The sequence below is a fragment of the Miniopterus natalensis genome, chromosome 1 (assembly GCF_054644295.1).
Source record: "Miniopterus natalensis isolate mMinNat1 chromosome 1, mMinNat1.hap1, whole genome shotgun sequence".
Taxonomy (NCBI): Eukaryota; Metazoa; Chordata; class Mammalia; order Chiroptera; family Miniopteridae; genus Miniopterus; species Miniopterus natalensis.
In genome coordinates, this window is record NC_142081.1 from 23,527,061 (window position 1) to 23,548,725 (window position 21,665).

At 37.7% G+C, this 21,665-nt stretch overlaps 2 protein-coding genes across 3 annotated transcripts in view; one reads left to right on the forward strand and one right to left on the reverse strand.

Annotated features, from left to right (window-relative positions):
• The window catches only part of LOC107536246 (disintegrin and metalloproteinase domain-containing protein 21-like), a 35,502-nt gene extending 29,600 nt beyond the window's left edge, over positions 1–5,902 (reverse strand). For both annotated transcript variants that reach the window (XR_001603110.2, XM_016211899.2), the window contains exon 1: positions 5,719–5,902. The gene's annotated coding sequence lies outside the window, so the exon portion shown is untranslated. The remainder of the gene's footprint in view (positions 1–5,718) is intronic.
• Positions 5,903–6,136: 234 nt separating this feature from the next.
• The window catches only part of LOC107536248 (synaptojanin-2-binding protein), a 38,528-nt gene continuing 22,999 nt past the window's right edge, over positions 6,137–21,665 (forward strand). The window contains exon 1 of the mRNA XM_016211901.2: positions 6,137–6,316. Coding sequence (XP_016067387.1) covers positions 6,253–6,316 — 64 coding nt within the window. The 5' untranslated portion in view covers positions 6,137–6,252. The remainder of the gene's footprint in view (positions 6,317–21,665) is intronic.

Genomic DNA, 21,665 nt, shown 5'->3' on the forward strand with positions numbered 1-21,665 from the left:
CCCTTACTGGGAATCGAGCCCACAACCCTGGGCATGTGCCCTGATTGGGAACCAAACCATGACCTTCTGGTTCATGGGATGACGAGCCAGGCACCTATTTTCTTCTCTTATGGATCATATCTTTCAGTTGGGAAGGGTAACTCACACATTAATATTTAAATGTTTAAATGTTTTATGCAGCAATGGAAGATTTTTTTCAATATCAGTGCAATATGGAACATTTGCAAAGTTATAAGCATGCCTTGACCTCAGCCTGAGATGAACTCGCCATGATTAAAAAAAAGATAATTTTAAGAACAAAAAGTACTGTGAATGGTATAAAAATGAATAGAACTAACTGTATTGGTAAGGATTAGAAAAACTGATGAACTCAAACATCAGATATGTATTTTTGGAAAATGGAACAGAAAAGAAAGTTCGGCCATTTGGGACAGAGTGATAGTAAGTTACCCATTTTTCCTTTATGTTTATTGGGAGGGTATTTGTGAGGACAGGGGTGATACAAGGATGGTAATGTTTGAAAGATAATTAAGCTGCTTTTAGCATTCAGGCTGTAGAAAAAGTATAGCCAGGAAAGCTACTACACAATATGTTGACCAAATGCATAGGCTATCTGAATGGTCTGAAGAGGATTGTTCCCATACATGGAGAAATCAGAAATGAGTTAGTTTTGAGTAATCATGTGTGTATGTTTACCCTTTCAAAATTCTTCTTCATTTTATTAAAAAACCGAAAGTCAGAAAAAAGTCTTTGTGAATTTTTCTTTTGCATCTCACCTGTCAAAACTTGTACCAACTTATATTATCTCCTGCTTAAGGGAGGGTAATGTGGGTATTTTGGGAGGAGGAAGGAGGGTGGTAAGTGTGGGGGTATTCAATATGAGAGTTAGGATGTGGAGACAATTGGACGCTGATTCATGTATTTTTCCAACTGAAAAACTGCATGAGATTTTAAACAAATCATGGTTTTAGAGTCAGTAAGATTCTTAAGAATATCACGCACCAGAATATAAATTAATATTTTATAAGCAAAGGTGTACTTATGGTAGAATTAGGCTCTACTATTACAGAAAGAAAAAAGAAAGAGGTTTGGATATATATGAAAATGAGAGGTAATTCGATGGATTTTGCAATAGTTGTAATTCATACCATTCCCTATGGTGATAAATGAAACAGGACCATGTTTTGCTAAGTGGCAGTCTTGAAACAATTTGTGGGTTTTAATGAACTACTCTGTGTTGTTTTGTGAAATCATACAGATTTTATTTACTTATTTATCCTCACCTGAAGATATGTTCATTGATTTTAGAGAGAGAGGAAGAGACAGAGAGAGAGACTGATCAGCTACCTCCTGTACACACCCGGCAACCTTTCCATGGATACGATGACGCTGCAATCAACTGAGCCACCTGGTCAGTGTAAATCATACAACTTTTAAAAGTTTTGTACTGAGAGTGACATCAGTAAAATGACAGACTAGGAAGCTCCAAGCTCTCCTTCCGCCACAGTAAAACTGAAGAAAAACAACTAGAAACTATCTGAACCAACTTTATAGGAGATCAGGGGAAAAAATAAATGTTTCCAGCAACCAAGAAAAGGCCCAATCAAGAATAAGCCATCTTTGCCCTGGCTGGTGTTGCTCAGTGGTTGGAGCGTAGGCCAGCATATCAAAGGGTTATGGGTTCAATTCCCCTTCAAGGGAATATACCTGGGTTGCAGGGTCCATCCCTGGCCCTGGTCCAGGCACATGCAGGAGGCAACTAATTGATGTGTCTCTCTCACATCGATGTTTCTCTCCCTCCCTCTCCCCTTCCCTCCCTTCCTTCCACTCTCTCTAGAAGTAGATGGAAAAAATACCCTCAGGAGAGGATTAACAACAACAACAAAAAGGAATGAGCCATCTTCAAATTGCTTCAGGAATTCATGGGAACCTCTGTGAACATATAAGCTCAAGACGAGCTAAAGGAACAGTCTTCAGAGAGCACCCATAACCCTGAGCAGTCTTTGAAACTTTTGTTTGAAAAAGTCTCCAGTGACTTTCAACAAATTTTTTTTAATCTATACCCAAGGATATGTTTTTCTTCGATTCTAGAAAGAGGAAGGGAGAGGGAGAAAGAGAAACATCGGTGTGAGAGGGAAACATCGATCTGTTGCCTCTCGTATAGGCCCTGACCGGGAGATTGAACCCACAACTTGGGTATGTGCCCTGACCTGGAATCAAACCCATGACCCTTTGGGTCCACGGGATGATGCACCAACCAACTGAGCCACACTACACAGGGCAACAATCAAATTTTTAAAAAGCATCACTAGGAAGGATGAAAATAATTTCCGGAGTTACCACATTTTAATAAAATATCCAATTTTCAACAACTAAAAAATCACAACACATACAAAACTACAGTAAACCGTGGCTCATTTGAAGGAACAAACTAAGCTGACAGAAACCATCCCCAGTGGAGCACAGGCATCAGACTTACTAGACAAAGGCTATAAAACAACTGTTTTAAATATATTCAAATGGTAAGGGAAAACCTGTACAAAGAGACAAAGTAGGACATTATGTACTTATAAAAGGGTAAATTCACCAAGAAGATATAATAATTATAAACATATATGTCACAAGCACCCGAGTTCCAGAATATGTGAGGCAAACATTGACAGAATTGAAAGGGAAAATACAGATTTATAAAAATAGTTGGATGTTCAACATACCACTATAAATATTTGATATAATGAGGCAGAGTATTGATAAGGTACTAGGACTTGAACCAATTGGACCAACAGAGATACACAGAATTCTCTACCCAACAAGAGCAAAATACACCTGTAACTGAAAAATAAATAAAATAAAAAAGAAATGGACCTTGAAAGTATATTATCACAAAATGTGAAGTCAATATTTTAAAAATTTAAAGTAGAAAAATAAAAGTATACACATTCTTTTTTAGTTTTTGTCTTTTGCGTGTGTGTGTTTTTGGGTTTTATTGACACATAATTAACATATAACATCCTATTAGTTTTAGTTGTACAACATAATTATTTCATATATGTATATATTGAGAAATGACCACCACAATAAATTTAGTTAACACCCTTCACCATACATAGTTAAAAACTTTTTCTTGTGATGAGAACTTCTAAGACCTATTCTCTTGACAGCTTTCAAATGTACAATAATGAGACACATGTAATAGAGAATGCAGTGGTCATAAATAGCATCCTGCATAGCATTTGTAACCATAATACTCTAGAGGTCCACATGCATATGATATGTATATGAAATGGGTGGGATTAGGTGGATATGTATAACTGGCCCAATGTTGCAGCTGCTATAAATTGATTTGGTCTATGGAAATATTGGGGATGGTGATTCACTATTCCTCATGATACTTCATTGCTTCTTACAGAACATGAAATACATGGGGCGACCTACTTTTCTAACTTTGATGTAGTATGCAACCCCAATTGGAGAGTAGCACATGTATGTATAGCGGATTATCACTTATTTTTAGGTGCCACGATTGGGGCACACTCACTAGGTCATAACTTAGGCATTGATTATGATACACCTGGCTGTCAGTGTTTTCAATAAAATATTGAAGTAGGAGGGGGTAGGAGCAAACAGGAGATTGGGAAGAAAAAGTGACTACATGACACGAAATATGCAAAAATAGAGCAAGTTGTGAATAAAGTCCCTCAAGCTGTGAGGCAAAGTTTCCACTAATCTTGTAAAAACAGTAGGCTGAAGTAACCAAGATTCATACTTTTTACATACCTCAAAGTCATAAGGCCTTAAGTAGAAAGGCTAGTTCAGACTGTCGCTTTGTGTGTCAGACTACCAATATCCATTCTCACCTTTTACTTATAATAGTAATCCTGGTTTCTTTCAGTTGGCACATTTCTATCTCACTAAAATATGACATATCCTAGGCCTCCCTTACGGTTAAGTATAACCGTAAGACCAGATTTCTGGCTGAGATATAAGAAGTGTATGAAACTTCCAAGAGGTCTCCATAAAAGTATGGAGTGAAACTTTCTTTGCCTTTTCTTCACTACTTTCTTGGAGTGTGAAGATGAGGGTGGGAGTTCCAAAACCCATTTTGGACCATGAAGCAAAGGCCACACTCTGGGGAGGGGGCTGGAGAGAGGACAGAAAGCTGGAAGGAACCTGGGCCTCAGTGACTAAGGAGCCTTGATATGAGGCCTGAACTATGGATTTCCAGAGTTCTTTAATACAAGAGAAATAAACTTCCATCTTAGCCTATTGCATATAGAATTAAGTGAATATCTCTGCCACAGTGTTCCTCCACCATCTGTTTGTAGCCGATTTTTTCAGTGTCATCACCTACCAAGTCATGCTTTTTCTACTCATAGGCTCTGTTGTATTTGCTATTCTCTAAACACCCCCCCCCCATTACTATCCTGATTCCATCATTTTTCTGAATTGTTCTCTCTGAGCAGAAATCCATATATCCTGTTTTCTTTCTTCATACATATTAAAGTTTCCTCATTGTTAAAAAACTATACTTACATTAAGATATAAAGTCAATTTACATGCCTAATCTGCCACCCCACTTATTACCAGCATTTCCTGAACATAGTTTCCTGAGCAAATAACTGGTGACTCTTCCTTTTACTGTCCTACGTGTTTCTCTTAAAGCTGTGTGCTCAGGTGAGAAAGGTAATCTTCCTAGGTACAGGCTAGTGATTTCCCCCAGTAGTCCCCAAGAAACTTTTTTCCCCTCCAAATTTCTTCATTGATAACTTCCTTGATTTCCCTTTCCTATTTCTATTTTATCTCTTCCCTCTCAGTATTCCAGCGTCTCTTACTTATACCATACTTTTTTAATTTATCATACTCCATGTTTTATTATGATCATTTTATTCACTCATTCAACCAACATATGTTGAGGAGGGTTGGAAGTGAGGGTGGTAGGGATCTGAGTTTGAAGTTGAGGCGCAAGCTTTAAAATTTCATCTCACTTAATCCTTTCAACAACCTTTTAAAGATCTATGATTATGCCCTTTTTCAGATGGGGAAACAAGGGAGACAATTATGTTACCTGCTCAAAGCTCGACAACTGGAAGAAGATAAAATCGAAACTTGAGATCAAGCCTTCTAACATTATCTCGTTTTCTTTTCCACTGTTTCCTATTAACTTCTCTCAGGATTAGCAAATAAAAGGCCTTCCTGAGGAATCCACCTCTTTCTTTCTTTCTTTGGTAAACACTGTAGCTTCTGTTTTAATTATTTAATCTGAATTCGAATGCCTTAATTGGAACTGCACTGTTCAGTCCCCCAGAGTCCCCGCTAACTGCTGTGGTCTAACTCCAGGTTGTTCCCACATTTAAATCACCTTCTTGGCCCTTAAGGCTTGTCAGATTTTGACCCCTTAAGCTTCCTTCAAGCCCTGTTTTGGAATTCCACCTTCAGGGTCTGGAAGGCCCGGCTGAAGTCACAGTTCACCCACTAGTCTTATTGCAAGGATTTTTTTTTTTTTTTTTAAGATTGCATTTTCTCTTTTACTAGAAGAAAGAGAACTTTACCCCTTTTCTTAAGGTATCTTCTTGAGCGAACTTGTAATCATAAATCCTTCCACTGCCCCTTTTATATGTCGATAGGGGCCTTGCTCCAAGCTGTAAGGGCCTGCTTGCCATAGAGATAGAAAAGTTTTATTTTTCACTCTGGATAATGGCCACCCAAAAGGTGACTTACCAAAGGTGGTATAGCAAACGGTGTTGTTGGAAGTCCTCCTACGTGAAAACGTGCACTGTATCGGCCTGGCTACATAAAAGGGTGAGGTTTCTGTCTTTGAGTCCTAAGAGCAGATTGCCGGAGACGCCCAGCCCAGTCTGGTTTAGTGCGTACTGAATAACACAGTTCTTCTTTTTCCCTTTTCATTGTGGAGATTTCCTGAAGTAGCAGGAGGTCTTAGTTTTCATGTTCCTCCACACTGAATTTACTTACGCCTCTTACCTTTACCTTCCCTCCGTCCCCACCCTCAACAGTAACTAGCTCTTTGCTCACCTCACACTAGGCCGGACGGCCGGCGAAGACGTCGCAACGCGCCCGCCACCGGAACCACAATTCCCAGCATTCCTGGCGCTCCCAGCGTTCCCGGCTTCCTCTTCCGGTCTAGGGGCCGCTGAAACTGAAAGTGCGGTGTTTTAGGCGCCCTGCTGAGATTGATTCACCTTCACCTGTGAGAGCCTTAGTGGACCAAGTGGGAAACCAGGCAGGTAGTAAAACATGAACGGAAGAGTGGATTATTTGGTCATAGAGGAAGAGATCAATCTTACCAGAGGACCCTCAGGTACGTCCGGAACAGGTCCTGGTCATCTTTGGGAACGGCGTACTGAGGTGTGCTTGCAGAGCAGACACCTTTTCTGCTAAGCCAGATTTTTTGGCCTCAGAGCAGACAGGCCCCAACCTAGAGGTTACCTGCGATGCTTTTGAGCACGTAGAAGAATATATTGGTACCCACTGTTAGCCAGACATGGACCTGAGGAATCCATCTCATTTTTTCAATTGATTACCGCCTCTATTATAGTCAGGACAGGTTTCTTTCTGCGAATGGTACCAGAAAATCCTGGGGGAAAGCCTGCTTTTTAGCCAGCACACCATGAACAACACACCTCTCCTCCCATTGCCTGGGCTATACCTGTTCTATGAGAGGACTGTATAGTAAAAATGGGAGCATAAACGGTGTAGACTGTAAAATGCACAGCCGTTTTCTTGGTGCTAGTATCCCTCCCTCCCGCTGTTCACTTCTGGGAAATTCATTTCGTGTCATCTAGAATTTTAAATTATAAAGAGACCTTAGAGATCTATTACAGAAGTTCCTAAACCTGGTTCTGCCTCAGAATTAATTACTCAGGCGTTTGGGGTTTTGCTTTTAAAATAAAATTACTAGGCCCTGTCTCTAGGAATTTAGATTTAATGCGGGTGTTTTATGTGTTGGTGTTTTTGTGTGTGTTTGTTTTGTTTTTGTGTGTGTTTGTTTTGTTTTTCTTTTTTAAACAAGCGCATCATGCTTCTGGAGCGCCAACGATTTTCTGTTTCTTGACATGGATCATGGTTCTCTGATTCTGATACTGCCAAATTCTCACACCTACAGCCCTCTTCCCTCTGATGTTCTTCACACACTGAGCCTGTTACTGTTACTGCATGCTGCCTGCCTCAAATTTCGTTGCGTTTCCTTTACACCTGTGTAGTGTATGGATTCAGAGTTTTAGCTGTGGGATAATGTAGGTTCTTTGATATTTATTCTCTGTTCAGTTTGACTGATGGAAACCTTAGTTTCTCTTCCGTAAAATGTGCATAATAGAATACACTTCATAGGGTTATGAGAATGAAATCAATTAAACTATGTAAAACATTTGGAACACAGGGTTAGCACTATGTAAGTATTTACTATTACTGTTGTTACTGTTAATAACACAGTAAATCCCACTCAATACTGTTATCCTGAGAGTCTCCAATAAGTCATCAAGTACCAAGAGCGCAATCTCTGAAATGTTTCTGTGAGCCTTCCACTCCTTTCTGTTCCCATCACCACTACCTAGAACAGTCCAATGATATTTTCTCACCTGGAATTTTGCAGTAGCTTGACCACCACTTAGATTATTCTCCACAAAATATGGCTTTCAGAATCATTCATACTTTGCCTTCTTTCTGGTTATAAAAAATTGGAAGTTGACTTATCAATATAATTCATTGCTAATCTGTATGGTTTAGTGTCATGCGCCGTATGAGCTCCTAAACTTTTGTCAAAAGCTCTTATGCCTGTTTCTTAGGTTCACTTTTCCCGTTCTGTATTAATTTCTCCTTTCACTCTCAATATTTATTGTCTTTGAAGCTAACATGGAAAATTATTATTAAACCAAAATCTGTTTTTCATTCATTGGTACTTGTTCTTCTCCTAAGGGCCCATTAAAACAATGGTAGTTCCTTTTCTGATTTCCCTGCAAATATAGGGTGTCCCCCCCAAAAATGTATACACACACTTTGAATAATTATAAAAGCAATGTTTATTTACATTTCATTTTCAAAATTCAGCTATCAGCTGTTAAAGTTTGTACACATTTTTTTGGGACCCCCTGTATTTAAAGGCATCGAGTTGTCCTCCTCCTGTTTTGTCTCTTCCTTCTATAGCCTAAATACCTGTAGTTATTATACTTGTTGTCTTGTGATGTGATTTGAGGTTTGATTCTTGTCTGTTAGGAATTTAACGTACTTTGACATAGACCTTGGGCTGTGGTATCCAACAGTATTTTCAGTATCTCCTGACTGGAGCAGAGCAGAACTCTGAAATGATCTTGCATGTTCCAGTCACTAAATATTTTTAAAGTTCAGTATAGTATTGCTTCACCTTTTTTTGGTATTTGCCTAACAGTGTTGCTTAATGTTTAGTTCACCATTCACTAAAATTCCATGTTGATCTTGCAGACCTAAAGTTCCTAATGTTAGCATTTTTTTCTGAATCATTGGAGTTTGGACAAACTTCAAGGGACTAATTAAGAATAATAATTATATTTAGCTAATATATTTCACTCAAAAGTGTTTTAATTTCTGTATTATACGTACATTTATTCAAAATGAATGGCTGGTGTGGCTCAGTGGTCGAGCCATGAACCAGGAGGTCAGCGTTCGATTCTTGGTCAGGGCACATGCCCGGGTTGTGGGCTCCATCCCCAGTGGGGGGCATGCCGGACACAGCCAATCTATGACTCTCTCATCATTGATGTTTCTCTCTCTCCCTCTCCCTTCTTCTCTCTCTAAAATCAATAAAAACATATTTAAAAAACACAAAAACAAGCAAACAAAAACCCTCAAAATGAATGGATTTATTCACCGGGTGACTTCTTTAAATTTCTTAAGTGTGTTCATGTCATACTCATATAAGTTGATGAACTTTAGAGAGTAGAGCCACAAATTTTGGATTGCACTTAGATTAAATCCGTCATTTGAAGTTTGGGTGCTTCAATTAACAAGAAAAGGTATCAAGTTTCTGTTTATCACCTCCCAGAGCTGGTACTCCTAAGAAGTCTCTCAGTCTAGTTTGCTTTTCTTCCCTGTGTCATCATGCAGATAAACAAGCAAGAAGTAAGTTACCACCACTAGAAACTTCCAGTGATTTTGGTAGTCCCATAGAGATCTTTCTTTCTGTAGAACTATGAAAAGCCTCTAGTTCTCATTTCTGTTTGTAGGTAGTATTGTCACTGTTTGTGTACAACTTCCTATGCAAGGACTTGATAGTTTAATCAGGTAACTGCAAATATGTACATACCTTTCCTTTCTTTTTGGCAGCAGTGTTGTGTCAGGGGCAAGAGTCTTAAATATTCCCAGTGTTTGGATCCATTTTGCAAGGCAGATGAACCGTCTGATCTTGGTTACTTTAAAGGAAATAATGAAGTCTTAGGAAAATTAGAACAATTTGGGGAGACAAAGAGAAGCTTGGCATGCAATTTGGCTTCTCTCCTGTACCAACTTCCTCAACTTTGTAAGGAGAGGCTTACTTAGGCCGGATAACTTTGTAGGTTTTTCCACTTCCAAGAGTTCAGGATTCTTTGGCTATTTCGCCTGTTATTTTGTGATTCCTGCCACTTTGGTTTGACAATAGGTGCTCAAAGAATTGTCAAAGGCAGTGGTCAGAATCTCAAGTGCCTTTAAGGGTTTGAAGGGTTTACCTTTTATGCTTTATGGAACACTGTTTATCTCTTTTCTTTTTATGGGAGTCCAGCTTGATTAATTCTCTAAGCCTCCCACTTTTTCCTTTATCAAACTGAGAGTTCTTAATGTTGGAAAGACCCAGTTACTACAAGAAGTATGACAAGAATCTAATCTAGCTTCCCCCTCCCAGAGATTGGCCATAAATACAACTCTGTTGTACATTGGGTATTAGGATTAGGACTCCTTGTTCAGGACTGAGGCCTCAGTGGGTGTCAGCAAGTTGCTCCTGATACACCTTTAAAGAGGGAAAAAAAATCTCCCTTTCTCTACTTTAAAGGAGTTGCAAAGGATAAATGGGTTGGTTTAATGTTTTAATAATGAATAATTAAGCAAATGTTATCTTTCTGGCACTCTGCTATTTGCTTTATATATGTATTAAACTCATATAACTTTCACAGGAACCTTGAGTGGTTAAGTGATTAATCCACATTATTAGATGAGGAAATTGTATCCCAGAGAGGTTAAGGGTTTAACCAAGTTCTAAAGCCATTGCGTTTCAGGAGTCAGGAATTTAACCCAGATCTCTCTCTCTTTTTAAAAAAATATGTTTTTATTGATTTTTAGAGAGAGGACTAGAGAGATAGAAACATTGGTGAGAGAGAAATATCATTGATCGGCTGCCTCCTGCATGCCCCATACTGGGGATTGAGCCTGCAACCCAGGCATGTGCCCTGACTGGGAATTGAACCATGACCTCTTGATTCCTAGGCTGATGCCCAACCACCGAGCCACACCGGCTGGGCTAACCCCCGATCTCTTGCTTCTACTATTTCATATGCTGCATCCCAGTATAGTAGCGAAGTCTAAGGAGCTGACTCCAACTTTTCTCCTGACCTTTATTTTATTATATCATGCCTTATCCCCAGAGGATTTGAGGCATCTTAAATGACTTACACAATCCACAGGGGAAAGTTTTTATAGTTTGCTGTTGATAGAGCTGAGGGCATGTCAAGGTGAGAACCTAAAAACAAGAAACCTCATTAAGGGCAAGCGTTTAAGCCTCTACAGACCCATCACATGCTTTGTGTTTAACCCTGAGACTGCTGCTCACAGTTTTCTGATCTGTTCTTTCATGTACCCAATAGATCTGAGACTAAAATGCTATATCCTTGCCCTATTTTCTCTTGATTACACGAAATCTAGCCCTCCTGGAAATTACATTTCAATGGAGACATGGCATTCTCATGTAAAAAGTGAAATCTCGGTGCGATGGTTATGGACTATGACCAGCATGTATGTAATGGGAGGGAGGGCAAAGGATGTGTGTAGGGGAGTGTGTTCATCTGACTCTGTCATTGAAAAGCTCAGAGAATGAAGGCATTGATAAGGGCCAGACTGATCAATTCCAAGAAGATAGAACTTATGTTAGTTTTATAGATAGGCTTTAGACTAGTGTGAGGAACAGGGATGAGTATGGCCTAAGCAGTAATAGAGAAAAGGAAATAAATTAGTGAGTCAAGCAGCCTGGGTAGAAGGAGAGTTAAGGGAGACGAGGTTGCTAAGAGAGGTGGAGAATGGATTATGAAAAGTTCTCAATGCTACTGTGGAAACTTAACCTTTCTTTCTTTTTTTGTTTTTTGTTAATCCTCACCAGAGGATATTTTTTCCATTGATTTGTAGAGAGAGTGGAAGGGAGGAAGGGAGGGAAAGAAGAAGGGAGAGAGAAAGAGATCAAAGTGAGACAGTCACATCGATTGGTTGCCTCCCGAATGCCACCCCAACTGGCAGTGCTATGGATCGAACCTGCAACCCAGGTATGTGCCCTTGACCGGGAATTGAACCTGCGGCCCTTTGGTGCATGGGCCGACGCTCTAACCACTGAACCACACCAGCCAGGGTGAAACTTAACCTTTCTTTAAGATTCCATCTTGATTCCTTTCCCTTCCTATTCAGTGGTTAAGACTGAATTCAGGAGTCGCTGCCTCTAGGAAGCCTTCCTGACCCAGGTCAGATATTCCTCTTATTAAGAATATCATACACCTCTTGTTGAGTACCTGTCGTGTACTGCCACACTAAGCACTTTGTCTCATCTACTCCCAACAAAGAACAGATGAAATGGTTATTATTCCATTATACAAATGAGAAAGCCTTGGCCCTCACGTCATATAACTCTTTAGGTGGCAGAGTTAAGAACTGGATCCAGGTCTGTGTGACTTAAAAATCAAGGCTCTGAACTATCATAGAAAGTTTTATTTTTATCCTTTTGCTACTAAAGGACTCTGTGCATATTCCTATCTCAGTGTTTATTTTTATATTTGCTTGCTTACTGTGTCTCCTTCCTCTACTTTACTCTGAGCTCTTCTGATTCAAAGGATATATATTTCATCCCTTGTTTTCCTAACACCTTGCCTGGTACATGACATAAAGTGGTCAGCAAATGTTTATTCAATGACTAGGCATGTTGTTAAATAAATTAAAACAGTAACGTGGTCTGTTTCAGCTTTCAAAAAGTCACAAACAGGGTTCTCCAATAAATATAATTTAAGACTGAAAGAATGAACTTGGACATAATATATTATAATGAATAGGAAACTAAGATACCAGAAACAAGGAGATGGAATAGATGGGAAACCACATAGAGAGAAGAGTATATGGTACAAGTCTCTAAAGATTGCTTAAGGATCGGTCTTTTTATTTATTTTTTTCATGTTTTTATTGATTTGAGAGAGAGAGAAAGGGAAATGGAGAGAGGGAGAAACATTGATAAGAAACATTGATCACCTGCCTCATGCAGGCCCCCCACTTGGGATCAAACCAAAACTCAGGCATGTGCCCTGACTGGAATCAAACCGGCGCCCTCTTGGTGCATAGGATGATGCTCAGCCAACTGAGCCACACCGGCCAGGGCAAGGATCAATCTTATTAAGATTTTTTTCAAAGACACTCCTTTAGTATAACAATAAAGTGTTAAATATCTAGGAATTACTTTGAAGAAGTAGAAAGGTAAGCTGATAGATGCTCAACTGTAGAAACATTTTGTAAAGCCATGTGACTAGGCAGCAAAGTAGCCAATTACTGTATTTGAATAAAAGCAAAATTATTTATTGAGGAAAAAATTTATACTTAGATTATGAATCAGAACAAACTGTTGGTCTCAGGAGACTCAGAAATTAAGGGAAGCTGGTTTTTTTCTTTGTGTGTGTTTTTTTTAAATATATCTTTATTGATTTCAGAGAGGAAAGGAGAGGGAGGGAGAGAGGTAGAAACATCAATGATGAGAGTCATGATCGGCTGCTTCCTGCATGCCACCGACTGGGGATCGAGCCCGCAACCCAGGCATGTGCCCTGACCGGGAATCAAACCCTGATCGCCTGGATCCTAGGTCGACGCTCAACCGCTGAGCCACGCCCGGCTGGGTGGGAAGCTCTTTTTAAAAATCTTCATTTAGTGTTTATTACATTATGATTAGAAATCATGGATTCTAGAATAAAACATTAAAATGTGATCCTTATTTTTAGGAATATTGCAGTTCAATAGGAGGATAAGGATGGTAGGCATGTGTTAAGTACCTTCAAGAGGTAGAATAATGAAAGAGCTATGGATCTTCATCAGGTATGTTGTGTTCCTTGAAGAGTCAAAGTCAATTAACCATTTCAGGCAAAAGACCCAAGAAAATATTAAATACCTTTAGGAAATATTTTGGAAACAGATAATGTCATTTTCCCCTTGCACAAAACTAAAGTATATTCATGCAATGAATAGACATTGTGCAGTTTACTATATGTTGGGCAAGAAGAGGTAGAGTAAGAGAAAGTTGAAAAGAGGGCAGTGGAGAGGGTACATATTGTACCATGAGGCAAAAATGAAGAGACTGAAACATTTCAAAAGCAAGGGAGCAGAGACATGATGTAGTAGAGGCCAGGCATTTACATTCAGTGCTTGAACAAGGGCTTATTCTGGGATGAGAAAATAAGAATGTCTACTTAGATATTTGAAAGAGAAGTTGAGGAGCAATAAGAAGAGGCCCCGGTGTACATCCTGGCACGTACTGCCTGAAACATCTTTGGTAGGCCATACTTGTTGCCCCCATCAGATGAAGCAGTGGGATGGGCAGGCACTGACTGACCGTGGGCATAATACATTTTTTTTATTGTTGCACCATCTTTTTGTTCCTTTGAGGTGAAAGATTTTCCTCTTGCTGCCTTTATTTGTCAATGCATATTTCTTACTGGCTTTTGGGAGAGGTAACAAAATGACAAGTGACATATTTCATCTTTGGATCAGAGAGTTTCTCCAGGGAATATATAATAGTTTTGGGTCTAAAGATGCCTAGTCATTTAATCTCTGGATTCACTCATTAGAATCACTGAATCATTCTTTCAATCCAGACATATTATTGAGCAACAACTGTAGGGCAAGTTTCTGTGCCAGGCTCTGTGGATACAAAAGAATTGAATTTTAATACAAGTGCAGTGAGCAGCAGAGCATAGTAAATAAAAGCTACAATGTCTGAGTTACTAGCTCTGTGGCATTGGGCAAGTTACCTCACTTCTCTATGCTTTAATTTTTTTAAGCCAAAAAAATGGGAGTATTAATAGAACCTACTCATAGAGTTGAAAAAATTAAATGTTTTTTTGTTTTGTTTTACAAATACTTTTATAGTGTTGACTCTACCAGGCACTTTTCTAAGCATTTTACCAAAAGGTAATCACTTAATTAATTTACAGAGCTTAAATGCCGCCTGTCATTACTGCTGTTGTGTAGAGAATAGATTTTAGTGGGGCAAGAGTTGAGTCATGTAGAAAAGATAGGGTAACCTGTGTCATAGGAATTTTAAGGACATTGGGCTTCCTCTTTTATATTCTCCTGCCCCACCTCCCCTTTTTTAATGTCCTTTTTTTGGATTATGGAAAAGCCTGCTAGCGGCTCACAGAGACATTTTTAACCTTGTTAGATTTGCACAGAAATAGAAATGTCAGGAATTCCTGTTATTTCTTATGGCATTAATAGTCATTTGGCACCAACCAAGGTTTGTTTATGTACTAGGTAGTGTATGGGCACAGGAGTACAATTTTTTTTTAAATTAAGTATATTTTTATTGATTTCAGAGAGAAGAAGGGAGAGGGAGAGAGAGAGATGGACACATCAATGATGAGAGTCATTGATCGGCTTCCTCCTCCACATCCAGCCGGACCAAGATTTTTTTAAATGAACAAACATTTATTTGTACATGGCTGTTTATAGCAGTTTTGTTCATAATTGGAACTGATTCTTTTGTTGAAGTAAAGAGATAATTAAACAAGCAATGTCAGTGAAATATGTGTATTTTAGCCATTCTAGTGAAAATCTATTTTGTATTCCTGATACTGGTAATTTGTAAATTTCATTTTTCTGGATTAGTCTTGCCAGCCATTCATCAACTCTATTAATCTTTTCAAAGAATAGTCTTTTGGCTCTGTTAAATTTTTTTCTATTTATTGATTCTGTACTTATTTTACTATTTCCTAACTTCTACTCCCCTTGGATTGAATTTACTCCTCTTTTTCTAGTTTCTTAAGATAGAAATTTAGATAATTAATATTATGCCTTTTTATTTCCTTTCTTTCATGAGAATTTAGAGTTGTAAATTTTCCTCTAAATGCTGCTTTGGCCGCATCCTACAATTTTTAATATATTATGATTTCATTGTTATTTAGCTAAAATCTTTTCTATCCCATATAATTTTATCTTTAACTAATAGGTTATTTGTTTTCCAAACATTTAGGGACTTTCAAATGGTGTCTTCCCCAAATTAATATGTTGGAGCCCTAACCCCTGATGTGACTGTATTTGGAGATAGGGCCCTTACAAAAGTAGTTAAGGTTCACTGAAGTTATAAGAGTGGGGCCCTAATCTTATGGAATCACTGCCCTTATAGGAAGAGACCCACAGGCACAAAGAAATCATTAACACACAGTGAGATGGTGGCCTCCTACTAGTCAAGAGAAGAAGCCTCAGAATGAAACTTACCTTGCAGATACCTTGATGTTGGGCATTCTAGTCTTCCAGAACAGAATTGCTGTTGTTTAAACCATCCAGTCTGTGGTATTTTGTTATGGCAACCCAAAAAACTAATACAATTATTTTTTGCTGGCTTCTCATTCAGTTCCCTCTTGAAATTCACTGAGACTTACTTTATGGATCAGCCATCGGTCAATCTTTGTGAACATGACCTGTGCACTAGAAAAGAATGCTTATTCTATAGTTGTTGAGTTTGTTCTGTAAAAGGTAAATTAAGTCAAGTTGGTTTTTAGTGTTGTTCAAGTGTTTTATATTTTTACGGATTTTTCTGTACTTTGTCTATCAAGTACTGAGAGAGAAGTGTTGAAATTTGCATCTGTCATTTTTTATATGCCCTTTTCTCATGTTTGTGTGTTCCATTGATATTCAAGTTCTGTTAGTGGATGCACTCATATTTAGCGTTTTAATGTCTTCTTGATAAATTGAATCCTTTTTCATTAGCAAACGTTCCTTTTTATCCCTTGTAATATTCCTTATTCTGAAATCTACTTTTTATTATATTAATCGGGAAAGTCCAACTGCTTAGTATATCTGTGTCTATCCTTTAAATTTTAGCTTGTATTTTACCCATTTATTTATGACTTCTGGTGATATTCATTCCTTCATATAGACCCATATTTTTATTCAATATTATTTTTCTTACATCTGAAGAATTTTTTTTTCAACATTTTTCATAGTGTAGATCTGTTTGCAACAAATTCTCCCAGCTTTTGTTCTTGTGAAAAAGTATTTATTTTACCTTACTTTTTGAAGGCTATATTCAGTGGATATAGAATTCTAACTTGACTTGTATTTTTCTTTTAGCATTTTAAAGATTATGTTTTATTGACTTTTGGCTTGCCTAGTTTTTGAGAAGTCCGTTGTCATTCTTATCTTTACTCCTTGTATGTAATGTGTCCTTTCTTCCTCTGACTACTTTTAATATTTTTTCTTTATACCTGGTTTTGAGCAATGTGATTATGATATGATTTGTCATTGGTTCCTTTTGTGTTTATCCTGATTGGAGTTTGTTGAGCTTCTTAGATGTATTTGTTTATATTTTTCATGAGATTTGAGCCAGTTTCTTCAAGTATTTTTACTGTTTTCCTTTTTCTTCTCCTTCTCCTTCTGGAACTCCAGTAACATATATATTAAACCACTTGCTATTATTATTGCATATGTTACTATGTTGTTCTTTTAACTTTTTTTAATTGAATTTACTTCTTTATTACTTTTGAAATTGAATTTATTGAGGTGACATTGGTTAATAAAATTATACAGGTTTCAGGTGTACAGTTCTATAACATATCATCTGTATATTGTATTTTATGTTCATCACCCGAAATCAAGTCTCCTTCCATCACCATTTATCCCCCCTTCACCCTCTTCTACCTCCCCTACCCCCTTTCCCTCTGGTAGTCACCATACTATTGTCTGTGTCTATGTGGATTTTTTTTTTCTTTTTCTCTTTCTTTTTGCTTAATCCCTTCACCCTTTTCACTCAGCCCCACAACTCCCCTTCCTTCTGACAGCTGTCAGTCAGTTCTCTATCTATGAGTCTGTTTCTATTTTGTTTGTTAGCTTATTTTGTTCATTAGATTCCGCATATGAGGGATATCATATGGTGCTTGTCTTTCTCTGCCTGGCTTATTTTACTAATGCTCTCCAGGTCCATCCATGCTGTTGGAAAGGGTAAGATTTCCTTCTTTTTTATGGATGAGTAGTACTCCATTGTGTAATTGTACCACAGCTTTTTTATGTAGTCATCTGCTGATGGACACTTGGGCTGCTTCCAAATCTTGGCTATTGTAAATAACACTGCAGTGAACATAGGGTTGCATTTTTTCTTCTGAATTAGTGTTTTGGGTTTCTTCAGATATATTCCCTGAAGTAGAATCACTGGGTTATAAGGCAGTTTCATTTGTAATTTTCTTTCTTTCTTTTTTTTTTTTTAATATATCTTCACAGATTTCAGGGAAAAGAAGGAAGAAGGGAGATGGAGAGAGAGAGGGAAACATCAATGATGAGAGAGTTGTCATTGTTCGGCTGCCTCTTGCATGCCCCCACTGGGGATCATGCCCACAACCTGGGCATGTGCCCTAACTGTGAATCGAACCACAATCTCCTGCGTCCTGGGTTGATACTCAACCACTGAGCCAAGCCCGGCCAGGCCATTTTCAATTTTTTGAAGTAACTCCATACTGCTTTCCACAGTGGCTGCACCAGTCTGCATTCCCACCAGGAGTGCGTGAGGGTACCCTTTCCTCTACATCCTTGCCAACACTTGTTGTTTGTTGGTTTTTTGATGATAGTTATTCTGACCGGTGTGAGGTGATATCTCATTGTGATTTTAATTTGCATTTCTCTGATGATTTGTGACCTGAAGCATCTTTTCATGTCTATTTGCCATCTCTGTGTCTTCTTTGGAGAAGTGTCTCTTCAGACCCTTTGCCCACTTTTTAATTGGATTGTTTGTTTTTTTGGTGTTGAGTTTTATAAGTTCTTTATAAATTTTGGGTATTAATCCCTTATCAGATGTATCATTGGTGAATATGTTCTCCCATTCAGTGGATGTCTTTTCATGTTGTTGATTGTTTCCTTTGTTGTGCAAAAAACTTTTTAGTTTGACGTAGTCCCATTTGTTTATTTTTTTGTTTCCTTTGCCCAGAAAAAATATTGCCATAGGTTTTACTGCTTGTGTTTTTTTCTAGGATCCTTAAGGTTTCAAATGTAACATTTAAGTCTTTAATCCATTTTTAGTTCATTTTTGTGTATGGTGTAAGAAGGTGGTCTAGTTTCATTTTTTTGCACGTATCTGTCCAATTTTCCCAGCACCATTTATTTGTCTTTACCCCCTTGTATATTTTTACCTCCTTTGTCAAATATTAATTGACCATATAGGTGTGGGTTTATTTCTGGGCTCTCTGTTCTGTTGATCTGTATGCCTGTTTTTATGTCAATACCATGCTGTTTTGATTACTGTGGCCTTGTAGTATAGGTTAATGCCAGGTAGCATGATTCATCCAACTTTTTTCTTCTTTCTCAACATTGCTGTAGCTACTCAGGATATTTTGTGGTTCCATATAAATTTTTGGAATATTTGTTCTAGAACTGTGAAATACACCATTGATATCTTGATAGAAATTGCATTGAACCTATAGATTGCTCTGGGTAGTATGGACACTTTAATGATGCTAATTCTTCCTCTCCATGCTTCCACTTATTTGTATCTTCTTCAATTTCTTTTTTCAGTGTCTTATAATTTTCCTAGTACAGGTCTTTTACATCCTTGGTTAAATTTATTTCTTGGTATTTTTTTCTTTGGATGCAATTGTAAATGGGATTGTTTTCTTAGTTTCCCTTTCTGATAGTTCATTATTAAGGTATAAAAATGCAACTGATTTCTGGATATTTATTTTGTATCCTGATACTTTACCGAATTCATTTTTACTACGGTTTCTTAAAGTTTACTTACCTTTTCTGCTGTGGTGTTAAATCTGATGTTAATCACATTTGGTGTATTTTTCTTTTCAGAATGAGTTTTCAAGTGTATGTTTTATTTACTTTTTAAATCTTTCATTTTCATACATAGATCAGTGCAGCAGAAGACAGAGTCCAGAAATAAACTCATGCATGTATGGTCAGTTTATGAGAAAGGAGCTAAGAATATGCAATGGGGAAAGGATAGTCTCTTCAACAAGTGGTGATGGGAAAACTGGACAGCCACATGCAGAAAAATGAAGCCAAACTACTATCTCACACCATACACAAAATCCACTCAAAATGGATTAAAGATGAAAAACAAATCTTCCATTTTTTCATTACGTTTGACTTTCTTTAATTATTTTCGCCTAGTTGTAATAGTCTTTCAAACATCCTCATCTGCTAATTTCATCCTGTGTTATTTCTGGTTCTGTTTCTATTGAGCAGCTTTTCTGTTGACTATGGGTCATGTTTTCTTGCTTCTCAGCATGTTAATTAAAACAATTTTAAAATCTGTTTACTGATTTTAGAGATAGAGAGGAAAAGAGAGAGGGTGAGAGAGAGAAACATCACTTTGTTGTTCCACTTATTTACGCATTCATTGGTTGATTCTTGTATGTGCCCTGACCTGGGATTGAACCCACAACCTGGCGTATCGGGTCAGCACTCTAACCAACTGAGCTACCCAGCCAGGACAGCATGTTAGTAATTTTTAATTAGATTCTGGAGGCTGTGAATATTATGTCGTTGAATATCTGCATTTTATTTTCATTCATTAACATGGTTAATGTTAAATTGTTGATCTTTGTTTTGGCAGGCAGTTAAGTAACTTGCAGGTGAGTTTGATTTCTTTAAGGCCCCTTTGTAAGCTTTTCTAGGGTGCTTCTGAAGTAGCATTCACTTCAGGGACAGTTCAACCCTATACATGAGGTATGTTCTAAGTGGATGTCAACTGAATTTCCAAGTGAATCATTGAGGATTTCCATTCTGGCTTGTCAGAACTTGAAGGTCTCCCTGCCTTGTGTGAGCTCTGAGAATTATTCAACATACAAATTCCTGCTTGTTTTTTTGTTGTTGACCAGCCTTGTAGAGTTTCACTCAACATATGCATGGCCTAGTACTGGGTAAAGACACATGTAGGTACCTGGAGCCCTTTTTTTCCGTCTAACTCCCTCCTTTCCAGAACTTTACCGTGTAATTTCTAGCAACCCAACCTCCCCAAACTTTGATTCCCATCTCATCAACTCAGTGAAGCTGCTGGGTTCTACTCGGGTCCTTCTTTCTGTGGTCATGATCCAGAAATTGCTTTTATACAGAAAGCTAGGCTGATCCTACAGCTACATGGTTTTAACTCAGCAGCATATTAAGTGGATTGTGTGCCGTGACAAACTGGGGTTTGTTCTAGGAATGCAAAGAAATTTAAGAAAATCAATCGATGTAATAAAACATATTAATAGAATGAAGAAAAAAAGCACATGATTATCTCAGCAGATACAGAGATAGTATTTGAGAAAATGTAACGCCTTTCCATGTTAAAAACAGTCAGCAAACTACTAATAGAAGGAAACTTCCTCAACATGATAAAGGCCATATACAAAGAATCTACAGCTAATGTACTCAATGATGTAGGAATGAAAGTTTTTCTTCTAAGATCAGGAACAAACAAGAATGTCTGCTTTCACGACTTTTGTTTAACATGGTATTGGAAGTTCTAGTCAGAATAGTTAGGCAAGAAAAAGAAAATGCATTCGAATTGGAAAGGAAGAAGTGAAATTGTCTCTATTTGCAGAAGGCATGATCTTTATATGTAGAAAGCTAAAGAATCTACACCAAAACAAAAAAGTACCAAAAAACCTGTTAGAATTAATAATAAATTCAGCAAAGTTGCAGGATGCAAAATCAAAACAAAATCAGTTAAGTTTTTATACATTAATAATGAACAATCTGGAAAGGAAATTAAGTAAGAAATTCCATTAACGATAGCATCAAAAAGAATAAAATATTTATACTGTAAGTAAGTTTAACCAAGGAGACAATAACTTATACTTTGAAAAGTACAAAATTTGGCTGAAAGAAATTAAAGACAAAAATAAGTGGAAATACATCTGACATTCATGGATTGGAAAATTAGTAATGTTAAGGAAGCAATACTATCCAAAGCAACCTGCAGGCTCAATGCAATCTCTGTCAAAATTTCATCAGCCTTTTTGCAGAAATAGAAAACCCCATCCTAAAATTCATGTGAAAACTCAAAGGACCTAATAGCCAGCACAGTCTTGAAAAGAAAGAAAGTTTGAGGGCTCACATCTTCCCGGACTTAAGCACATACTTGTGCACCAGTGTTAAGGCAGCCGCATTATTCACAACAGCCAAAGTGTGAACACAGTCAAATGCACATTGACAGATGACTAGATAAACAAAATGTATATATGTACAATGGATTATTATTCAGTCTTTAAAAGGAATGA